This window comes from Python bivittatus, unplaced genomic scaffold (assembly GCF_059951505.1).
Source record: "Python bivittatus isolate LINGU-HERP-01145 unplaced genomic scaffold, Pbiv_v1 ctg000370_np1212, whole genome shotgun sequence".
NCBI classification, from domain to species: Eukaryota; Metazoa; Chordata; class Lepidosauria; order Squamata; family Pythonidae; genus Python; species Python bivittatus.
The window spans coordinates 2,641,960-2,660,991 of NW_028277062.1; the positions used below are offsets into that span (position 1 = coordinate 2,641,960).

The 19,032-nt window shown below is 51.4% G+C and overlaps 2 protein-coding genes across 2 annotated transcripts in view; one reads left to right on the forward strand and one right to left on the reverse strand.

The window, feature by feature from the left end:
- Positions 1-2,056: 2,056 nt before the first annotated feature.
- On the reverse strand, positions 2,057-12,943 carry CLDN7 (claudin 7). The gene is made up of 4 exons (XM_007443459.4): positions 12,721-12,943; positions 5,284-5,448; positions 3,805-3,889; positions 2,057-3,289 (listed from the first exon to the last, which is right to left on the reverse strand). Exons 1-4 carry the CDS (start codon positions 12,941-12,943, stop codon positions 3,121-3,123), a joined length of 642 nt encoding a protein of 213 aa, XP_007443521.1. The 3' UTR covers positions 2,057-3,120.
- SLC2A4 (solute carrier family 2 member 4) overlaps positions 12,851-19,032 on the forward strand; it is a 35,727-nt gene continuing 29,545 nt past the window's right edge. The window contains exon 1 of the mRNA XM_088142100.1: positions 12,851-12,990. The gene's annotated coding sequence lies outside the window, so the exon portion shown is untranslated. The remainder of the gene's footprint in view (positions 12,991-19,032) is intronic.

The window sequence follows — 19,032 nt, forward strand, 5'->3', positions numbered from 1 at the left end:
GTGGAATGGGGCAAAGGGTGCCCCTCTCTGCAGCCCTTTAAAGCAGCTGCCTCTTTTCCCAGGATCACCAGGAGGGGCAGAGGTGGCTCTCATTCACCAACCTAGAACACTATGCCAGCTCAGGCTTAGTTAGGCGTTGGATGGGGGAGCCATCTGGGAAAGACGGACCCGTAGGCTCAGCTGAGATGTTTTTGCCCCATGATGGATGTGTTTTGATCAGCCGTGCCGTTAGGTTCCACGTATCTTCTCCCCACAGTAGGGGCTCTGTTAAATTCTCACGTGCACCATTTACCAAAGCAAGCTTTAAAGCTGTGAATTGTTTGGGGACCGGGATATTTGAAAGCCCACCCACCAGGGCTCCCCTGCTGAGGGCCCCTTTGGTAGCCCAGCACCCTGAGCAGGACCCTTTGGAAGGCTGCTTTTAGGCCTGGAAGCCAAGGGTGCCCAATTCAAACCCACTCCTTTTTCACGTGTATCACCCCCAAGCTCCCCCTCCCCAATCTGGGACTCTTACATTCATCCCTTTGTTCTTTTCACATTTCAATGTTACCCAACATGGAGTTGGGGAATCCATCAACATTAATTCCTTTTAGCTGTTGTTCTGTATTTTGTTATTTCTGTCTTAGGTCAATGTTTTTAGGTTATGTTCACCCAACAGGCTACCGTACGGCTTCTTTTAACTGTACTGTATGTTACAAATAAACTCCAAAACAGAGGCGATTTGTAACGCATTATGGCAAGATTAAAATTGTACCCTCCGAATTCCAGAGCTGGGAGGGGTCTTTGAGGCCCTAGAAAAGTCCAAATTCAGAGAGGGCTGCCCAGCCCCCACCTGAGCACATCCAACAGCTGGGAGCTCCCCGCTTCTCTGGGTCAGGAGTTGCGGTGTCCAGTCGCTCTTCCTACTAGAAAGTTTTTCTAGCGTTCAGCTGGAACCCCCTTTCCTGCGATTCTGCGCCCTGTGCGCCAAAGGGCGCGGCCTTCTGGTATGTTATTTCCTTCCAGGTACCAGTCAACCTGTTAGTTTTTTTCAAGATTAAACAAACTCAGCTCCTTTCTCTTTCTTTCGTTCCAGTCCCCTGATTCATCTCTGGTCCCTTCTTTGAATCTCCTTGTTTCTCTGAATTTTAAGTCTGGTGCCCAGAATGGAACACGATACTCAAGGTGAGGTCTGACCAGGGCAGAATAGTGTGGAATGACTATTTCCTGTAATTTGGAAATTACACTTCTATTGAGTCACCTACAATTGCAGGTGACTTTATATCCACATCACACTGTTGGCCAGTGGCAATCAACTGCTATTCCAAGATCTTTTCCACAAATATTTTTACTAACCCAGATGTCCCTTGTCCTATATTTATGCATCTGTTTTCTGTTTCCTACAATAAATTTGCCCTTGTTTTTGTTAAATTTCATTGTTTCTTTTAGCCATTTCTCCAACCTATCAAAACCATTTTGAATGTTATTTCCATTTTCTAGGGCAGTGTTTCTCAACCTTAGTAACTTGAAGATGTATGGACTTCCTCCCAGAACTTGTGTGGACTTCAACTCCCAGAATTCCCCTCCCATCTTAAAGTTGCTGAGGCTGAGAAACACTGTTCTAGGGTATTAGCCACCTCATCCAATTTCAAATCATCTGAAAATATTCCCTTCGCCTTCCACCCAAATTGTTCATTAAAATATTGAAGGAAGCAGGATCAGTCTTTGTAGCCACCGCTTCATACCTCTTAAATTTGATGAAGAACAACTGATGAGCATTCTTTTGAGTATGACCTCCAAATCAGTTTTCCATGTAACTGTCATGCCATCTAGCCTACATTTAACTTGATAATTAATTTAGCTTGTGGGTTATTTTTTCACGCTGCTGAAGTCAAGGTATATTACGTCTACCACATTCCCACCATCTATTAAGAAAGTTACCCAATCAAAAAATATAATAAGTCTAGTGATGTTTGTTCTTGCAATAAGCCATGCTGACTTTTGGTAAATTACAAACTTGTTTTCAGGGGGCTTACAGATCAATTTCATTATGACCTGCTCTAGACTAAGGAGAGCGTTTGTCCAAAACACTTATTTATTACATACAAAAAAATATTAATTCCCAGCAATACAATTTTTTTAAAAAATACAGAAAATGCACATAGTACCCTCAGGAGTCAGTGCTTTAAATAAGGCAAGGTTTTACTCTAAAAATACCTTCTTTCCTATCCAAATTTTCATTCATCCCTTTCCCCATGCAATGAAGAAAAAAGTTAAAATCTAACAAAGCAAGCAAACATTAGTAAATGTAAAATTTTCCAAAATACGATTTTGCGATAAAAGCAAGAGCATTTTACTGGGAGAATTTAGGGGTGGGATAAAACTGATCAGAAGGGATATGCTTGAATCAAATTGCCCTCTCTTAGCTCTAGTGTTCCCCAGCAAATGTACATATTTACACAACCCAAACAGCTTTTGAAGTGGCAAAAAGTCTCCAGCGAGAATTCAACCAGCGTGCCGCTTCGGCTTGGCCACCACACCCATCTGTATTCCCTACACAACAGATGCCCTGACATGTAAACATTTGCAAGAGAACCCGCTTAACAATTTGAGCTCCAGGGGCCAAGAGTAGCAGAGCTCCTAAGATGCGAATTCCTTCGGTGTCAGGGGGAAGGAAAACTCGACCGGTGGTTTGGGTCTTTCTTTACCTCGGTATGTCAATCCGAACCGGGGTAATTCCACCCAATACCCTTGGATCTGTCCAGAAAGATTTATTGAGCCGGAGGTGGGTTCTTACCCGCCAAATCTTCCTGCACTGGATTTGAAACCCTATAATCCCCAGCCGGTACAGCTGAAGAATTAGGGGTGTTACCCACCTCCGATCCCTCTGCAGGATTCTGGGCAGCCAGAGCGAAATGTACAAGCGGATAAAAAGGCCCCACCCTCCCTTCAGGAACACTATTTTAAAAAACAATTGAATCAAAGGGCAGAGGAGGAATAAAACAGGCTAAAAACTTGGGGGGGAGGGATGCCGAGGCGATTCGAAAGAGTCCAGTAGGTGCAGATGGGCAGCAAAGTCCAGGCCGTTCCAGGCTCGGGGGCACGTGGGTCTCGGAACCAGCTTGGGAGCTTCCCGGGCAACTAGACGTACTCCCGGCTGCTGGGGGGCTTGGAGACGGGCTTCCCTTGAGGATACTGGCGGCCCTTGTAGCCGGAGTCTCCGGGGCATGAGCAGGCCAGCAGCCCACCCCCCAGCAGCAACAAGGCTGCCCCCGCCCAGCCGAGGTAGACGGAAGCGCCCATTTCGTACCTGGGATACAAAAAGAGATCCGCCGTGAGCAGGCTGTTTTCAGAGAGGTCCCTCCGCCTCCCAGAGCCCCCCTTGCGGGCCCACAAGGCTCCCTGCCTCCTATTTATCTGCAGCAGGGGGAAAGCATTCGCTGGGCTGGGCTGCCCCCTGGAAAACGGGGGCTAGGTGGGGGCCATCTCCACCGGAGCAGTCACCAGATGCTCTCCAAATGTCCCGCCGGCCCTCCAAGGTTTCCTTCCTGCCTTGGAAGCAGCAGTGGGGGAGCGGGGGGATGCCAAATCTGGGGTGCAGAGGTTGGGGCCCCCTTCACTCATCAAATGGCCCTGTACTCTAAATGGGCGGGGCCAGGAAAGAAGGGGCGGAGCCAGGAGAACAAGTGAATCTCGGTTTGCAGCTGGAAGCATTGCAAAGGGGATTCTCTAAGTCTGGGGGTCAGACGAGACAGAACAAGCAGCCGTTTGCTCTGGAACTGGCCGGGGGGTGTTTACCCACCCCCTTTCCTCTGGACAACGTACCTTTTATTTGTGGGCGACATGGGGTTGTAGAAGTCTGTTATGATCTGGTGTGCCATCCAAGAGCAAGCCACAAGGGAAGCCAAGCCTGAGGGAGGGGAAAAAAGGGGGTCACAACACAGCATCTTTGTTCTGACGGATTCCTCCCCAGAGATTCCATAAGCCGATGAATTGCAGGAAAGAAATTCTTCTTCTTTGGCTGATTCAGGGCCCAGCAGGGTCTACTTTGGCCTTGCAGTAGGCAAAAGTAAGTTTGCCACATATATACGCTGTGGTAAAGTTTGACCACACTGCTGATCCTTATCATTCTTTAAAAATCCCCCAAACTACAATGATTAATGTTGCAATACAAAGGTGCCCTGAGTTTTGAAAGGTGGCAAGCATATTTTAAAATAAATATGTAAATATTTGCAACTTTAACTGTGGCCAGATATTAAGTGGCTGACCTCTGACTAAAATCCCTCCCTTTGAACTGCCTCCACACAGATTACCACGTGCGCCAGGCTCTGCCAATCAGCTGATTGGCGGTGGTGGGAAATTATGGGAGTCACAGCCGAACCAGCGTCCCCCACCTTCTTTCACACCTGTGAACCCTTGCCTTGCCCCAAGGAATCCATTTCTGCCAACAGACACAGCAGCCTCAGCAGTTTGGGGTCTTTGCAGAGGGCAAAAGGGGCTATTAGCTTATTAAGGCTGCTAGTTCATCTGCAGAAACCGAGCTGTGGGAGCGAGAAAGGGAATCCTGCAAATAGGTTTCCAGCCGGCTCAGACTTAGAAGAGTTTTATGTTTCAGTTCGTCCTCTTTTGGGGACCACGCAGATGACGCCTCCGAGTCCAGCTCCCTTCACATAACTCAGGTGCCGCTTCAGTTGCACCGTGGCAGCACCACCTTGACCTTTTGGGCCATAACCTACTGGGCATCCCTGCTGGCAAGGGACAGCAGGTGGGTGCCATCCAAAACTGCAGGAACGCTGGGGCTGCCACGCACTGGGAAGAAATCACAACTCTGCCACTTTCAGGCCAGATTCCCAATGGCCGTGTTCACACGACCACCGTTATGAGGCCAGGAAGAGGCTTGGTGGTTGGGTTAGTTGGCCAAACTACACCAGAATTGACTTTGCTATGTTTATTCCTTTTCATCTATCTGGCTGCGCAAATCCAGCATCTGGAGGCCAGCGAGCAGTTCAGCGCAGAGCCGGAAAACGGGTTAACAGAGGGAGCAGGCAAACCATGCTGTGTGAGTGCAGCCGATGTGTTATAAACCATGGTTAGCAATTTCCCAGAGGCTCCAGGATGAGCTGCTTCATCCAGTGACTGAGGCATAAGGCGGTTGGTTTTGACTGAGCCAGTTTGGGGTGAACGTCCCTTGGGGCACCCCAGTCAGGCGACGCTGTGCCAACAGCCTGTGTAAGACACAAGTCCCTGCCTGCTAGGGAACTACAGTCAGGTGCAGCCCGGAAGGAAGGGGCGGAAGAAACTCACCTCCGACTATGAAGACCAAACCCCCGGTCATGGCAATGCGGGCCTTGGTGACTTTGTTGTCATCTCCGCAGTGGGTGCACTTCATGCCCATGGTGGCAATTCCACCGCCAATCACGCCCAAGATAATGGAGATCACCATCAGCGCCCGAGTAGCTTGCATGGCAGCTGTGGAGGCAAAGCGAGAGGGTCACGCTCGAGGCAACCGGGAGAGTTTCCTCCTTTCTCAACACCCAGCCGCCACCCTTTTCCCAAGGAGCCCCGTTCTGCCAGCCCTGGCAGCCTCCAGGCCAAACCCTCGCCTCCCCGACGGAGAACCCAAGCACCCCAGCGCCCAGCCTGGGGCACCAGACGCTTCTTCCCGGATAGCTGGATCGCAACTCCTGACAGCCCCAACCCAGCCAGGCCCACGGCACACCTGCGGGCCAACAGATCGGAGAGGCGGTGCTCGCAGATCCCTCGCAGGACAGAAAAGACCAGAAACGCAGAGTGTTTGCTTGGGTGTGGCACACGCTTCCCAGCCTTTTTCACTGAAGCCCTCCTCTGAAAATATTACAATACTTAAAGCACTCACGCTCGAGCGTAAAAAGGCACAAAGGAATAGCCCCTCTCAGAAAGGGATCCGTGGAGGCGCGCCAAGGGGCATCTGCCACGTGTGTCCTTGCACACACTAAGAGTCCTCAGGAGTCAGACAGTGGATAAATTTGAAAGAATAGAATAGAATAGAATAGAATAGAATAGAATAGAATAGAATAGAATAGAATAGAATAGAATAGAATAGAATAGAATAGGTTTCTCCCCTCTTTCGATAAAGACGGGTAAAAGCAAAAAGATCGTGGCTGTATTAGTTCAGCTCTGTGCCTTTCTTTAAAAATGTTCTAGGGTCCCAGAAAAAAAGAACAGAGCCAGTTGGTATAGAGGTTATGGTGTTGGATTTGGGTTCGAGCCCCCCCTCAGCCACCGAGGCTCCCCAGGGGACTTTGGGCCAATTCCTCTCTCAGCCCAATCTACCTCGCAGGGTTGTTGTTGGGGGAAAAGGGGGGAGGCAGTGCGGTGTACACTGCGTTGAGTTCCTGAAGGAAAGGGAAGATAAAATAAAAAAGAAATAATTGTTGGGAATAAACCCTGGGATAACAGGATCTCCCAAGATTTATTTGTCCCATATGACTTATCAGCAGTTCTGTACTCCTACTTCACAGGGTTGTTTTTGTGGAGGAAAACTAGAGGAAGGAGAGCTTTCAATGCCTTGAGCTCCTGAAGGGGAAGGCGGGGTATGAACCCAATCGATAAATAAGACGGAAAAAGAAAAAAAAATATGGAAGAGGAGGAAAACTCTTGCTACTACAAAAAGGGACAATTTCACAAGGAGCATGACGTGCCCCAAGAACAGGGTGGGGCTGCCCAGTGAGGTAGGCATGAGTCACCCGCTAACAGCACCAGAAACTCTGGGTTATCCTGCGAAACACCGTAACATGAGGCTTTGTCACTTGGCACACCACTGTGCCCACAGCCCGCCTCGCCACCTTGCCTGTCACATGGCCTTTTCCATCCACTCCTAAAGACCACATCTTCTCCAAAAGATGGAGCCCCCAGGCTGGAGCCCGCAGAGCCCCCCTCTCCTCCCAGTGCCCCCCAATGCCCTGGGCTTCCATTGCCAGCCCCAACCCCCAAAATCTAATCTTTTCTTTTGAATGGATGCTTGATTCTTTTCTACATCTTCTAGCTGTTTTTACTAGGTCATTTTAGACATTTTTTAGGTGATTTTAGGAGCCATCACCGAGCTGACCCCAGGTGAGCTGAAAAAGCTAAGGAGGGTCGAGCTCGGCCACAGCAGATGGAAGAAGGCGAGAACCGTCCGCTGCCAAGAAAATGACGCAAATCTGCTTATATGGCCGGTCTCAGAAGGGGCAGCGCCAGGCTTAACTTTTACAACTTAAGCCCTGTCAGGCTAGGCCAGGAAGTCAGAAAGGCAGACTGTCGTTGTGAAAACTGCAGGGATAAAGCCAGGAGGAGTAAATGTGTTTGTGTACTGCCTTCGATATTTGGCTCGGAAAAGCCAAAATAAATAAGTCAATCCAAAGTAAAGAAAGGCTTGTATTCCTAAGCTCAACTGATCCTTCCAGAGATGGGGTGAATTATTTCCCTCTGCACTGTTGCAACGTTCTGGATGTGTCAAATCTGCCCATTTCTTAAACCGTTTTCTCTCAGATCATGCCCGCAAGTCCTTTCGCACCCTCTTTTCTGCCTCCCTCTCTGGCACCATTTTATGTCTCTTCCGGGAGCACCTCCTGGGATTAAGCCTGGGATTTTCAGCACAGCAACCCTGGTCTGCAGTTTCACCCTTTCCCTTGTCCAGAAATAGGCCACGTCTGAAGGGTTGACCCCCCCAATTCCTTGAAAGGGGGGCCTCCCCAGCCCAGCTGCACGGAATCACCAGCCTGGCCTTGCTTGTCTCACACACACACAAGATGGAAAAGGTATCACTGTTCAGTTTCACCTTTGGCTCCTCCATAACCTATCCAGGTGGCAAAGTCTAAGGGAGCCATTTGCACACCACAACTATAAAACCACACCTTGCGTTAACAGCTCATGGAGGCCGAGAGGGAACAAGAAGAAATCTACACTTCTTTGGCGGCGGGGGGAGCGGGGGCTCTGAACAAGGGTCCCAGGAGGCAAGATTTTATTTGTTTATCAGATGTATAAGGCCACCCACCTCGCTGCCCAGAGTCACTTGGACTGAAATAGGCGGCTATAGAAATTGCAAAAATAAATAAGATAAAATAAGATAAATCTATCCAGTGAAACTCTGGACCACGAATAAAGACCAGAAAACATCAAGAGGCTGGCTGAGGAGCAAGTCTTCAGACTTCAAACTCCCAACTCCAAATGTGGTGGATTTGGGGAGCAAAAAGGGGGCAGGGGTGACAAAGCAGCCCCCCCACACTCAACCCTTGGGGGCAGCCCCTCCATGTGCTGTCCCTGAATTGCAGTCTTAAATGCAAGAGAAGACAAAACAGCTAGGTCCACAGAGCATAACCCTATTAACAGCCTTTGATTAATTCATGCTTTGCTCAATTGAAATGTAATGAGAGCTTCCGGCCGTTTTTGTCCTGAACTCGCCTCCTTTTCATCTCAGCCTCAGCAGTTTGGGGGTGGTGCAGTCCCGGGCACATCACTCCAGGACGCCCCCACCCCACGAGAGTTAAAGCCCCTCCCATCAATAAGGTTTATGATATTGTAAAGTATAATCATAGACAAAGGGTTTCTACATCAAAAAGTTAAATATTTATCTGGAACCAAAGATAACCCCACCTTGATTTTTTTGGATAAGGGCATCTCTCTGTCTGTCTGTCTGTCTGATGGAGGGTGTCCTTAACAAGTTATTCTTGGGGCATTCTAAATATGTTCGGTGGTAACCACGCCCTGTGCCTGATTTTTGGGGGGGTGCATGGGGGACCTGCTATTTCACCACGAGCAGCAAGCCTCTGGGGCCACATCTGGATTGAGCCCCAAGAGCCCCCCTCATCTGGCCAAACTCTCCCTGACCTCCTTCCACCACATCAGATGGAACCTGGAATAAAAGTCCAACCTCTTCCCGGTTTACCGCCCACACCGAAAAGGTGCAACACGTTCTGTGTTCAAAGGCAGCCTCCCGAGGACTACAATTCCCAGTATTCCCAGCCAGAAAGGACTTGGGCCTATCTCACCCACCCCCCAGATGATCCTACTGGGGAAGGCGGTTGCAAAGCAGGGGTGTCTGCTGGGTGGGGTCAGAAAGAAGTCACGGCCGCAGGCCCAGGGGTGCGATCAGAGGTCCGCCACGGCTTTTTCGATCACACCCTGCAGACACCCCTGGAAAGTGCTCTATTATCACCTACGATGAGCGATTCCTGGCAATAATCCAGCTTAAAGCCTGGCTTTGTGGGGCAGGGGGAGAAAAGGAACCTAAAGTCGCAGGCTTTGCCTCTTCCCCAAACCAGTCAGGAGTGGGGTAGTTCTGCCCTCCAGGTGTTTCCAAGGCCACCTTTCCCAGTTTCTGCCTTCCAGAATATGGAGGGGCAGATCAGCCCCACCCTTTCCTCCTCTCCCCACGGCCCCGGTGGCAAGGTGACATCACCCCTCCCTTGGGACAGGTGTGCCAGCAACTGCACTCAGGCACAACGGTCATCACACACACACACACACACACACACACACACACACCAGGCAACGGCTGCCTGAACAAAGACAAGAGTGTCGTTTCGGTGAAACCTCAGTGTTGGAGCGGAAAACAGAGAGGGGAGCATTGACATATAGGTGCCGGGCGTGTGTGGGTGTGTATTTGTGTGTGTGTAAAGGTCCGGGGGGGGGAGAACCAGGATTCCTGGCTTTAAGGAGGGGTCCTCACTGCCTTTTCAGTGAGCAACTTTCTTATTAAACACACATCTAAGAGGAAATAGTGTTCATTTAAACCACATTTTCAGCTAAGGAAACCTGATTTCTTCTGTCACCACTGAGATAATCACCCCTTTACAAAAAAATCAGGAGGTGTCCGGGAGCACCTTTTCTGACTCACGCGTCTTATGAAAAGACACAAACTTTTGTGAGCTGTGTGACTTCCTGCCCCCATAACCAACATGGCTCTCTACCGAATTCACGATCTCTCCCCGTCACCGGAGTCCAGATTTCCAACCTCAGGCAACACCTCCAGCTGACAACACCTGTGAAATGGGCGCAGAACCCCTTTGCGGGCGACAGCCCCCAACCGAACTCCTCCAGCTTCCCAACTGCCCTGCCGCTGGCCTGTTCCGCCCTGACTGGCTGACCCTGTGGTTGCGTTTACCCTGCAGACAAACAAGGTTTGTTTTCTCAAGTAATGAAGTCGATAAGGTATCAGGTGGCTTTGGCGCGCCATTTCGGTTTTATAAACAGAGACGGGAACTTTCGGGGCAGAGGGAGAAAGCCAGCCAGCCCATTCTAGCGGGTGCCTTCACCTGAATGAGCCATGGGGATCCTGGCATCTAAATTTGCCCATGAACGGCCCAGCCCTTCCAGTTTCCCCTTCTCCAACCAAGCAGAGTCTTCACTTCCTCTCCTGCTCAGCGGGAAGTCTCAGAGCTCCGCACATTCTCACACCTGGTTCACCCTTCCCGGCCTGCAGATTAAATATTGCTCCATCTCGGAAAGTCACAAACCCAGGTTTCCTCATTGCAGGACAGATCTTCTGTTTGTTTTTCAGACAGAACCAGACTTGTTAGCGGTGTCTGCTTTGCAAAACTTTAGACGTTCTGCAGACTCCGAACCCCTTTGGAAGGCCAAAGAGGCCCCACCCAGCAGCTCCTTCCACTTCAGAAAATATAACAACACCGGCCCAAGAAAGGTACAGCTCGGGGCCAATCTGGGCAGTGGCGAAAACTCAGACATTGGAGGGGACCCATTTCTCCACCACCACATTCCACACTCAGGTTAGGAGAAGAACGTGCGAGTAAAATGCTACGGTCTTTGGCGAAAAGGCCCCGCGCGAGAGCAGCCGGACCAAGGGCGGAGCTGCGCTGGGCCGAAGGTGGCCTCCGAACGGCACCTTTCACGATGCCATTTTGAGGCAAAACCAGATTGTAGGTGGATTCCCGGCAGCACCAGGGGCTGTTAAGCATGCTGGCGGTGTCTTTTGCTCAGAATAAAATCACCAAACCGACTTTGGGCTTTTTGAGGACCAGCTGTCGCACCCAAGGAGATATTTCCGGATTTTTGGGGAGAAGCCTTGGGCTGCGATGGAGTTACGATGCCAACTTCAACCTGGCTGGACCCACCAGCTGCGTTCCTCAACCTTGGCCGCTTGAAGATGGGTGGACTTCAACTCCCAGAATTCCCCAGCCAGCAAGGCTGGCTGGGGAATTCTGGGAGTTGAAGTCCACCCATCTTCAAGCGGCCAAGGTTGAGGAACACTGCTCTAATGTGCCCTCTCGTCATGCTTTGTGTCTGAACTCAGATGGCTTTAGCTTTGCATGGATAGAGGGAAACTTGGGAACCCAGTGACTCGGGTTTTGGGGACGCCCCCGTGACTTCCTCATGAGATGGCCGGTGACCAAATTCGAAATATAAAATAAAATAAAATACATTTCCCCGCCCCTTTTCCCCACCCAAACCCTGGGCCCGGTGCAATGGCTGGAGGGTGCAAGGCTGGGCAAGGGGGCGCGTGGGCCCCGGCTGGCTCTTTCTGCGAGTGGGAGAGCAGATGCGCGCCTCCCTCCCGCCCCCGCTTTCTGCCCCACCTCCTTGGAAGGCTGGGGGGCGAGGGGGGAAGTCGGGCCGCGCAGGGCCTTTGTCACGCTTCCTCCGAAGGTGTGGCTCCCGAGGGAGGGGAGAAGGCCGGAGCACCTGACCGAACCGGCCCTGGGAGTTCGGGGAGGGAGGGAGCGGAGGGAAAGTCGCCGGAGGGGCTGGGGCCGTCTTCCTTCCCACAAAGAGGCGGCGGCGGCGGCGGCAGCGCCGGGAACCTCCCGCGGGGCAGCGGCGGGAGCAGGTGCCCGGAAGAGGCGCCCGAGGCGAGCGAGGCGAGGCTGGGTCCACAGAGACTGAGGCCCCCCGCGCCCCTGAGAGCCCCCTCCGCCCCGCCCGGCGGCAGTGGCCCCCCAGCTCCCGGTTTGAGGCTCCTTAAAGGCGCCCGGATTTGGCCCCCCGGGAGACGGGGAGGCCCGGCGGAACAGACGCGGCTTCCCCAGGGGCGAAGGAGGCGAGGGGGCGGCCATCGGGGGGACCCCTCCGGGGGGTCCGCGCGCCGCCCTCTGCCAACGCACGGCCGGGAGCGAAGGTCTTCGACAGCCCCGAAGTCCTCCGCGCCCGGCGTGGCTCGCCGCCTTCCAGCCTGAGGGCGGGCGGGCGGACGGGCGGGCGGGCAGCCACGGCGCTGACCTCCAGCCAGGGGACGGGGCCATCTTGAACGGGGCTCTGGGCGGAGGCGCCGGGAGGGCCTGGGCGGCCCCCGCGCGCCCCCAGCAGCCCTTCCTCCCGACCGGGTCCTCCGCGAAGCCCTCCCAGCAAGCGCGGCGCCGCCGCCGGCGGGCTGGGCGCCCGAGCCGAAAGGCCCCTCCGCGGGCGCCTTCCCCGCGCATTTCCGCCCTCGACAAGAAACGCCCCGTCCGACGAAGGGCAGCGGCGCCCAGGACCGCGGGGGGAGCGGGGAGGCCGGCAAGCGACCCGCGGGAGCCTTCGGGCGGCTCACAAGCGCGGCCAGGGCGCCCCGAAGGCGCGAACGAGCCGGCGCGCCGCCTCCGCCGACGGCTTAATCAGCAACCGGCGGGGTCGAAAGGGCGAAGTAGCGGCCGCCCCGCCCGACTCTCGGCGCGCCGCCCCGACCCGACCCTCCCCGGCCCGGCCCGGCCCGCAGGCTCGCAGAGGCGCTGCCCGGCGCGGCTTCTCCCAGGCCCCCCGGCGCCCCCCGCCCGGCCCGCCGCCACTCACGGCTGAGGCTGAACATGGAGTCGAAGATCTTGCACTGCAGCTGGCCCGTGCTCTGCCAGACGCACTCCATCCAGAGGCCCAGCTGGTAGGACTGCGCCGTGATGATGCTGCCCTCGGCGAAGGAGGAGACCCGCCACTGGGGCAGGATGGTGGACGTCAGGTTGGCGATCACGCCCAGCAGGCACAGCGTGAAGCCCAGCAGCTGCAAGCCCGAGTTGGCCATGGCGCGAGGAGCCGGAGCGCGAGCGCCTGCCTTCACCTGCGCGCCAGGTGAGCGCACCTGTATTTATGCCCTAGGCGGCGGAGGGGCGGGGGCTGACCTCCGGGCGGAGGGGCGTGTCGGCAGAAACCCACACCCGAGGCCAGGTTGCTTCCTGGAGGACGCCGCCGCCGCCTCTTTCCTCCATCTTCCTCCCTGCCAGCCAAGGTTTTCTCTGCTCCCGGCAGCGCATCACCCACGGAGCAGACGCCCTCCCTCTTCGGGAGCCCCGGGGACCCTGTCAGGCGACACCCCAAGGGCAGAGAAACAGCAATTATTAAAAATAAGCAGGACATGTATTTCTTGCCAAGCCTTAACGCCAGTCAAACCATTCGTGTTACTGATGGGGGGGGGGCACACTTATTTTCTCCTTTTAGGGCACTGCCGTTCTGCAAAGTTGGAGAACTGAACCGATGCCGTAACCTGAGGTATCGGAAGAGGTATTCAAATGCCGTCACGTGTCTATACCGACAGAGATCAGAATTGTGCAAGCCGTGGTATTCCCTGTGACGCTCTAGGGAAGCAAAGGTTGGGCTAGGGTTAGGGTTAGTGGCATGTCAGAGTTCTCAGGGCTGCCTCGATGTCATAATCAAATCCATCCACCTGGCTGTGGAGCATTGGACCCAGGTAAGGGGCCCATGTTTTTTTCGAGCCACGGATTATTGCAAAATTCAAGACCTGCATTTCCCTCCCATCCTCCCTTGAAGAACTACAGAGAATATTTGTTGCTTGGACCCTGGACAATTGGTGAACGCCAGGGAAACTTTAGCAATCTCAGGGTTGAAAGGAAAAATTAAGAATTAAGTAGCAGGTTTTCTGATGATGACGATGATGATGGGCTTTTATAAATTTGGATATTAATCTTATTCCATGAGGTTACCTGAAAAGCAGCCTAAAGTATTTCCGAGAAATACGACCTTGCAAAAGTGCTTCTAAACGTGTGGAAAGAGCACCCCTCTTTTTCAGAGTTACGCGCCTGGCTTTGGAAGAATGAATCATTTCTCTGTGAGAAAGCTTTTACAGAATAAATGGGAACAAGGCGTGACAACCAGCTTTTCAGCTAAAGGGCATAAAAGGGGGATTAATCACAGTTGATCTGTGGCTGTTCGTAAAGCCAAATGAATCCTCCGTATTCCAAGGCAGTCTATATCAAACGGTACAAGGGGGAACAAAGAGCAGAAAAAAACCCTTTGCTTTCCTGCCATGCTCTTGTGCGCTCATGCCCAGGGGCTAGACTCAAGGGGCAGGCTTGGCCTTGATCCCACTGCAGAGTGGACTTTCAGGCGTTTGCAGGGCTCTTCCTCCAAGTCTCCACCCCAGAACACAATGTGAAGTCAGGGGAACACCGTGTGGGTGCACCCAGCCATGCACAGACTGCCTTGCTCTACAAATGTGGTTTGTTCGTTTCTACTTGTACTTTTAGATGCGCAAAGGGGGTAGACTTGGTTCCAAGGAGGTTCTCGTAATGTGTAATGATTAGCTAAAGACCCCCCTGTGCCCACATCAGCCCTGGGCAGGAGTGGGAGTTCCCCTGCCAGCCAGGTAAAGGTATCACTCTGTTACCGTGCAGAGCTGAGTCTCCTGGACACACACCAGCGCCTCCCTTCCCTAACTTGGGTACCGTTCAGACATACTAACATCAGCTTCCTTGATGATATTTATTATTTATATAGGAACCTTTTGTAATGTGCTTTTAATTAATATTTATATTATAATTAATATTTATTCTTTTAATGTAAACTGCCCGGAGCCGCTCTGCAGTGAGATGGGCGGTGACAAATTTGATTGATTGATTGATAGATAGATAGATAGATAGATAGATAGATAGATAGATAGATAGATGTTGGACTTCAGTGCCCATTTTCTGCAGCCATCTCTGGGGCTAAGGGGGGCTCTGGGGCTATGGCAGTGGAAGTCCAACAAGTCTGTGAGGCAGCAGGTTGGGGGAAATGGTGGTGATGACCCCTCTGGGCATGCACCGTTGGTCTCCTTTATGGGGCCTGGGTGGGTTCGTTGCCACTCTGCACGTGCTCAGAGTGGCTCTCGCGCATGGGTTCCTCCAGTAGAGTTCAGGACTGCGGGAGACGGCCTCTGTGTGTTCCTTGTCACTTGGTGTGCGCTTCCTGTCCTTTATGGATTCCCCTGGAGCATTTCCAATCGTAGAGGTGTTGTCTGCTTCCCGTGCGACCTGAAGGCCAGTGGCAGGAGAAAGTGTGAGTGTGCGAGAGAGAGAGAGAGAGAGACAGCCAGGTCATCCTCCACAACTGGAACCGGCTTTCAATTTCTCTCCCGGTGCAAAGCCCCCCCTTCCCCCGCCTCTCCATGATGCGCTGAAGTGTGGCTGTAGTGAAGCCCAAATATGGTCAGGTATTCCTGCCCCGCCCAGTATCATAGATCCAGGTAAAGCAGACCTCATCTCTGCTTCTCCATCCCAGGAGCCATGCCCTCATCAAAACTCACTTTTATGGGCCTGTTGCTTCCTCCCCACGGTGAAACCTGAAACCGAGAGGATGACACGCTCCTTGGCAAGTTCCTTGTGATTAACAGTCATTGGGGAGGAGGGACAAAAACACGGCCACCACCCATCCAGCGGGCCACCACAGGACAGAGTTTTGTCCTCGGGACTGGGAAATGCCCAAAGCGCAAGAGGGCTAGGCAGACGTCATGCCAAAGCTTGGGGCTACCAGATCTGGGCTGCGAACCTCTGGATGAGCAGCAGACAGTGCTGAGTTTCCCTTTCCCCTCTCTCTTTACTGTCACCTAGTGGTGGCTGGGAGATTTGCAGGCTGGATTGGGGAGTTGGGTAAGGCGGTGGGCGGTGGGCGGGTGGGCTCTGAAAAGGTGGGTGGGTGGGCTCTGAAAAATACCTAACCTGTGGTTGGAGGAGAGCTGTGTTACTCTAGGCTAGCCAAGAATCAAAAGGCGCCTTTTCCGATGAACAAATTTCATTCAAAGGCAGAAGCTTTCAGAAGAGAAATAAAGACCTTCAAATGCAAAATTTGTTTCAGCTTAAAATATGTAGTTCATTATTACTGGCACTCTTAATGCTTGTGCTGGTCAGATTGATTGTTGAATATTTCTCATAATACGGTTACTGTTTAGGGATGAGAAAGGGGACGAAGAGGGCTTTTTTAGTAATATCAGAGAAGGTGTTAAATTACTGTTAATGCATATACTTGTTTGGAGGGAGGGAGAAGTCATCTTTAATATTTCTTTTCTCTTTTTCTTTTTGTTTGTAGGTCTCTTAGTTTTGTATTAATTTATATACAAAACTAAGAGTGTTATATACAAAACTAAGTTTATATATATAAAAACTTTAATACACACACACACACACACATACAGAAGAGAAATAAAGACCTTCAAACAGCAATCAAGCAAATGTGGAAAAAGAAAGTTGTGGTGGTGGCCGGTAGGCTTGGTGTCATCGCAGAAGATCTGGACAAGCACTTAAATACAATAGGAATGGACATCCATTACAAAAAGGCCCATTACTTGGGACAACTCCTATATAGTGACAATTAGATATCCTAGATCCTCGGGAAGAATGTGATAGTCAGAAGTCCCAAATCCAGTCAGAACTATCTGGTAGACTGTGTCAACAGCAGCCATGATGATGGTGGTGATATAAAAACAATCATATGTTTATTATTCATATAATAAACATTGAACGCGTTTTGATGTAAGCAGCCTGGATTGCCATTTTATTATTTCTGATACTGTATTTTTTATTCATCTTAGGGTATTTGCATTCTGGTTTTTATATTGCGAGCTGCCCGGAGTCCCTTGGGAGTCAGTCGGCACCAAAGTCGAATGACGTGAAATAACAATAGCAATAACGATATAAAAGCAAAAGCAGCAATATCATGGATGTATGTGGGATTTTACAAGATGCAGCTGAAAGATCCCTGCCCCAAGGAGGTTGTAAATTGTAAATTCGGCTTGGGAAATGCAAAAGAGGAAGTTGCATGCAGTCTGGTTTTATTGGCAAGGTTTAGACATGAGATGTAGAGATCCTCCCTTGCAAAGGCCTCGTCCAGACATCTCCCCCGTGGATGAAGGGCACCGGCCCTCCCCGGTAGCTTCTTGGCGGCTGTCAAGGACGCTGCCCTTCCTTGAGGTCTCAGACCATAATAGTTTACACAGTGTTTCTCAAACTTGGCAGCTTTAAGACATGTGGACGTCAAACTCCCAGAATTCCCCAGCTGGGGAATTCTGGGAGTTTGATGTCCACATGTCTTAAAGCTGCCAAGTTTGAGAAACACTGGTTTACAGAGAAGAAAACGGGCTTCTGCCTCCAAGCCATCCCGTGATGGTGGTAGCGTGAGTCATGCAAGGGAATCTAGTCCAGGTCTTCCTGATGACCCACCCACCTACCCAAGGCCACCCTTTTCGAGAGAGTGAGGCAGCTTCTGAGAAAACCTGGGCTGGATTTTGGCCAGTGAATTCAGACATGTACTTTTGCAATTGGCCTCCAGGTGCCACCCTTGCTGCAACTTAACTCTTGGCTCGCGATGTCCAAAATGTGCATTTCTAATGTTACTGAGAATAAGCCTGCCACATCTGGGCTGCAAATATCCAGCGGTCATCTGGATTCACACTTACCCCTGGGAAAGCCTGGCCCTGATCTGTTACTGAGTGATGCGTCCAATTACAGGAATAAATTAGTACTTCACAAGGACACTTTTTCTGAATCATTGAAAGAAGAGGTGGTCCAGTCGTTTAGCTGTGTTTTAATACTGTAGGGCAGTGTTTCTCAAACTTGGCAACTTTTAAGACTTGCTGGCTGGGGAATTCTGGGAGTTGAAGTCCACATGTCTTAATGTTGCCAAGTTTGAGAAACATCACTCTAGGGCTACCAGATCTGGATATAACTGTTAGATCTGGGTAACAACCCTAACCCGAAGGAGTCCAGCTAACTATTTTTACTGAAAGGCATTATGTATTTTACCGCTGTCTTTTCAAAGGAGTAGGAGGGAACTCCAGAAATAATTCCATTTTTAACAATGATGCAAGCTATTCCATTTCAGCTGAGCTTATGCCTGAGAAGATGGATACAGGATCTGCAGCCTTTTGCCTGGTAATCGGCAAAGTCTTTAAATTAATGTGTTGGGTTATTGTTTTAGGTGTTGGGTTTTAATGTTTGTACATTGTCCAGAGTCACTGTCGTGAGATGGGAGGCTGTATAAATTATTCGGACGGACGGAAGGAAGGAAGGAAAGAGAAAGAGAAGGAAAGGAGGGAGGGAGGGAAAGAGAGAGAGAGAAAGAAAGAGAAGGAAGGAAGGGAAGGAAAAGAAAAAGAAAAAAGGATGGATGGATGGATGGATGGATGGATGGATGGATGATAGAGACAGTCAGACATTTCTTACTTGGTTTAAATGACCCCAAATCTAAAAAGAAAAAGGAGGGCTTACGAAAGAAAAGCTACTCTTCCTTGTTTTGATACTTTTCAGTAGATTTTATTTCCGGAGCTAATCTTCTGCCCCTTCGTATGCCTCATGTTGATCTTTGTTGGACAAGGCATAAAATGCATGAGTGGTTCTTCTGCTCTGCCTTCTGTGCTCAGCCACAATCTCTTTTCCCCGGTTGTGGTTTAACGTGTTCTGCATCTTCACATTGCGCGTCAGTTGTGCGTCTTTGCAGAAAAGAAGACCAAGGGGAGATAGGACGGCAGTATTCAGATATTGTCAGAAGGGTTCCCCCACAGCAATGGGTCGCCCCAGAGGGCAGGGCCAGAACTAAGGGGCCGAAACAGCAAGGAAGGAGGTTCAGGTTAGACCTTCCCAACTGTCCCAGTGCTCAGCCAGTGGGACAGGCTGCCAGTGAGGGGGGGCCTTGTCCTGGCTGTGTGAGCTGCAGGAGGCGACCCTGTCCTGAGTGGGAGATGGGACTGGGGTTCGAATGAAGCCCCTTGCAACTCTAAGATTACAGCTCTCCACTTTCTGGCAGGTTAAAAAAGGCAGTCTGGGAGGGCTCTGGAGATGGCATCTAAATTTGGGGAGCAGCTGAGCCCACCTGGGGCATGTTTCAGGGGGATTTTAAGGGGACGGA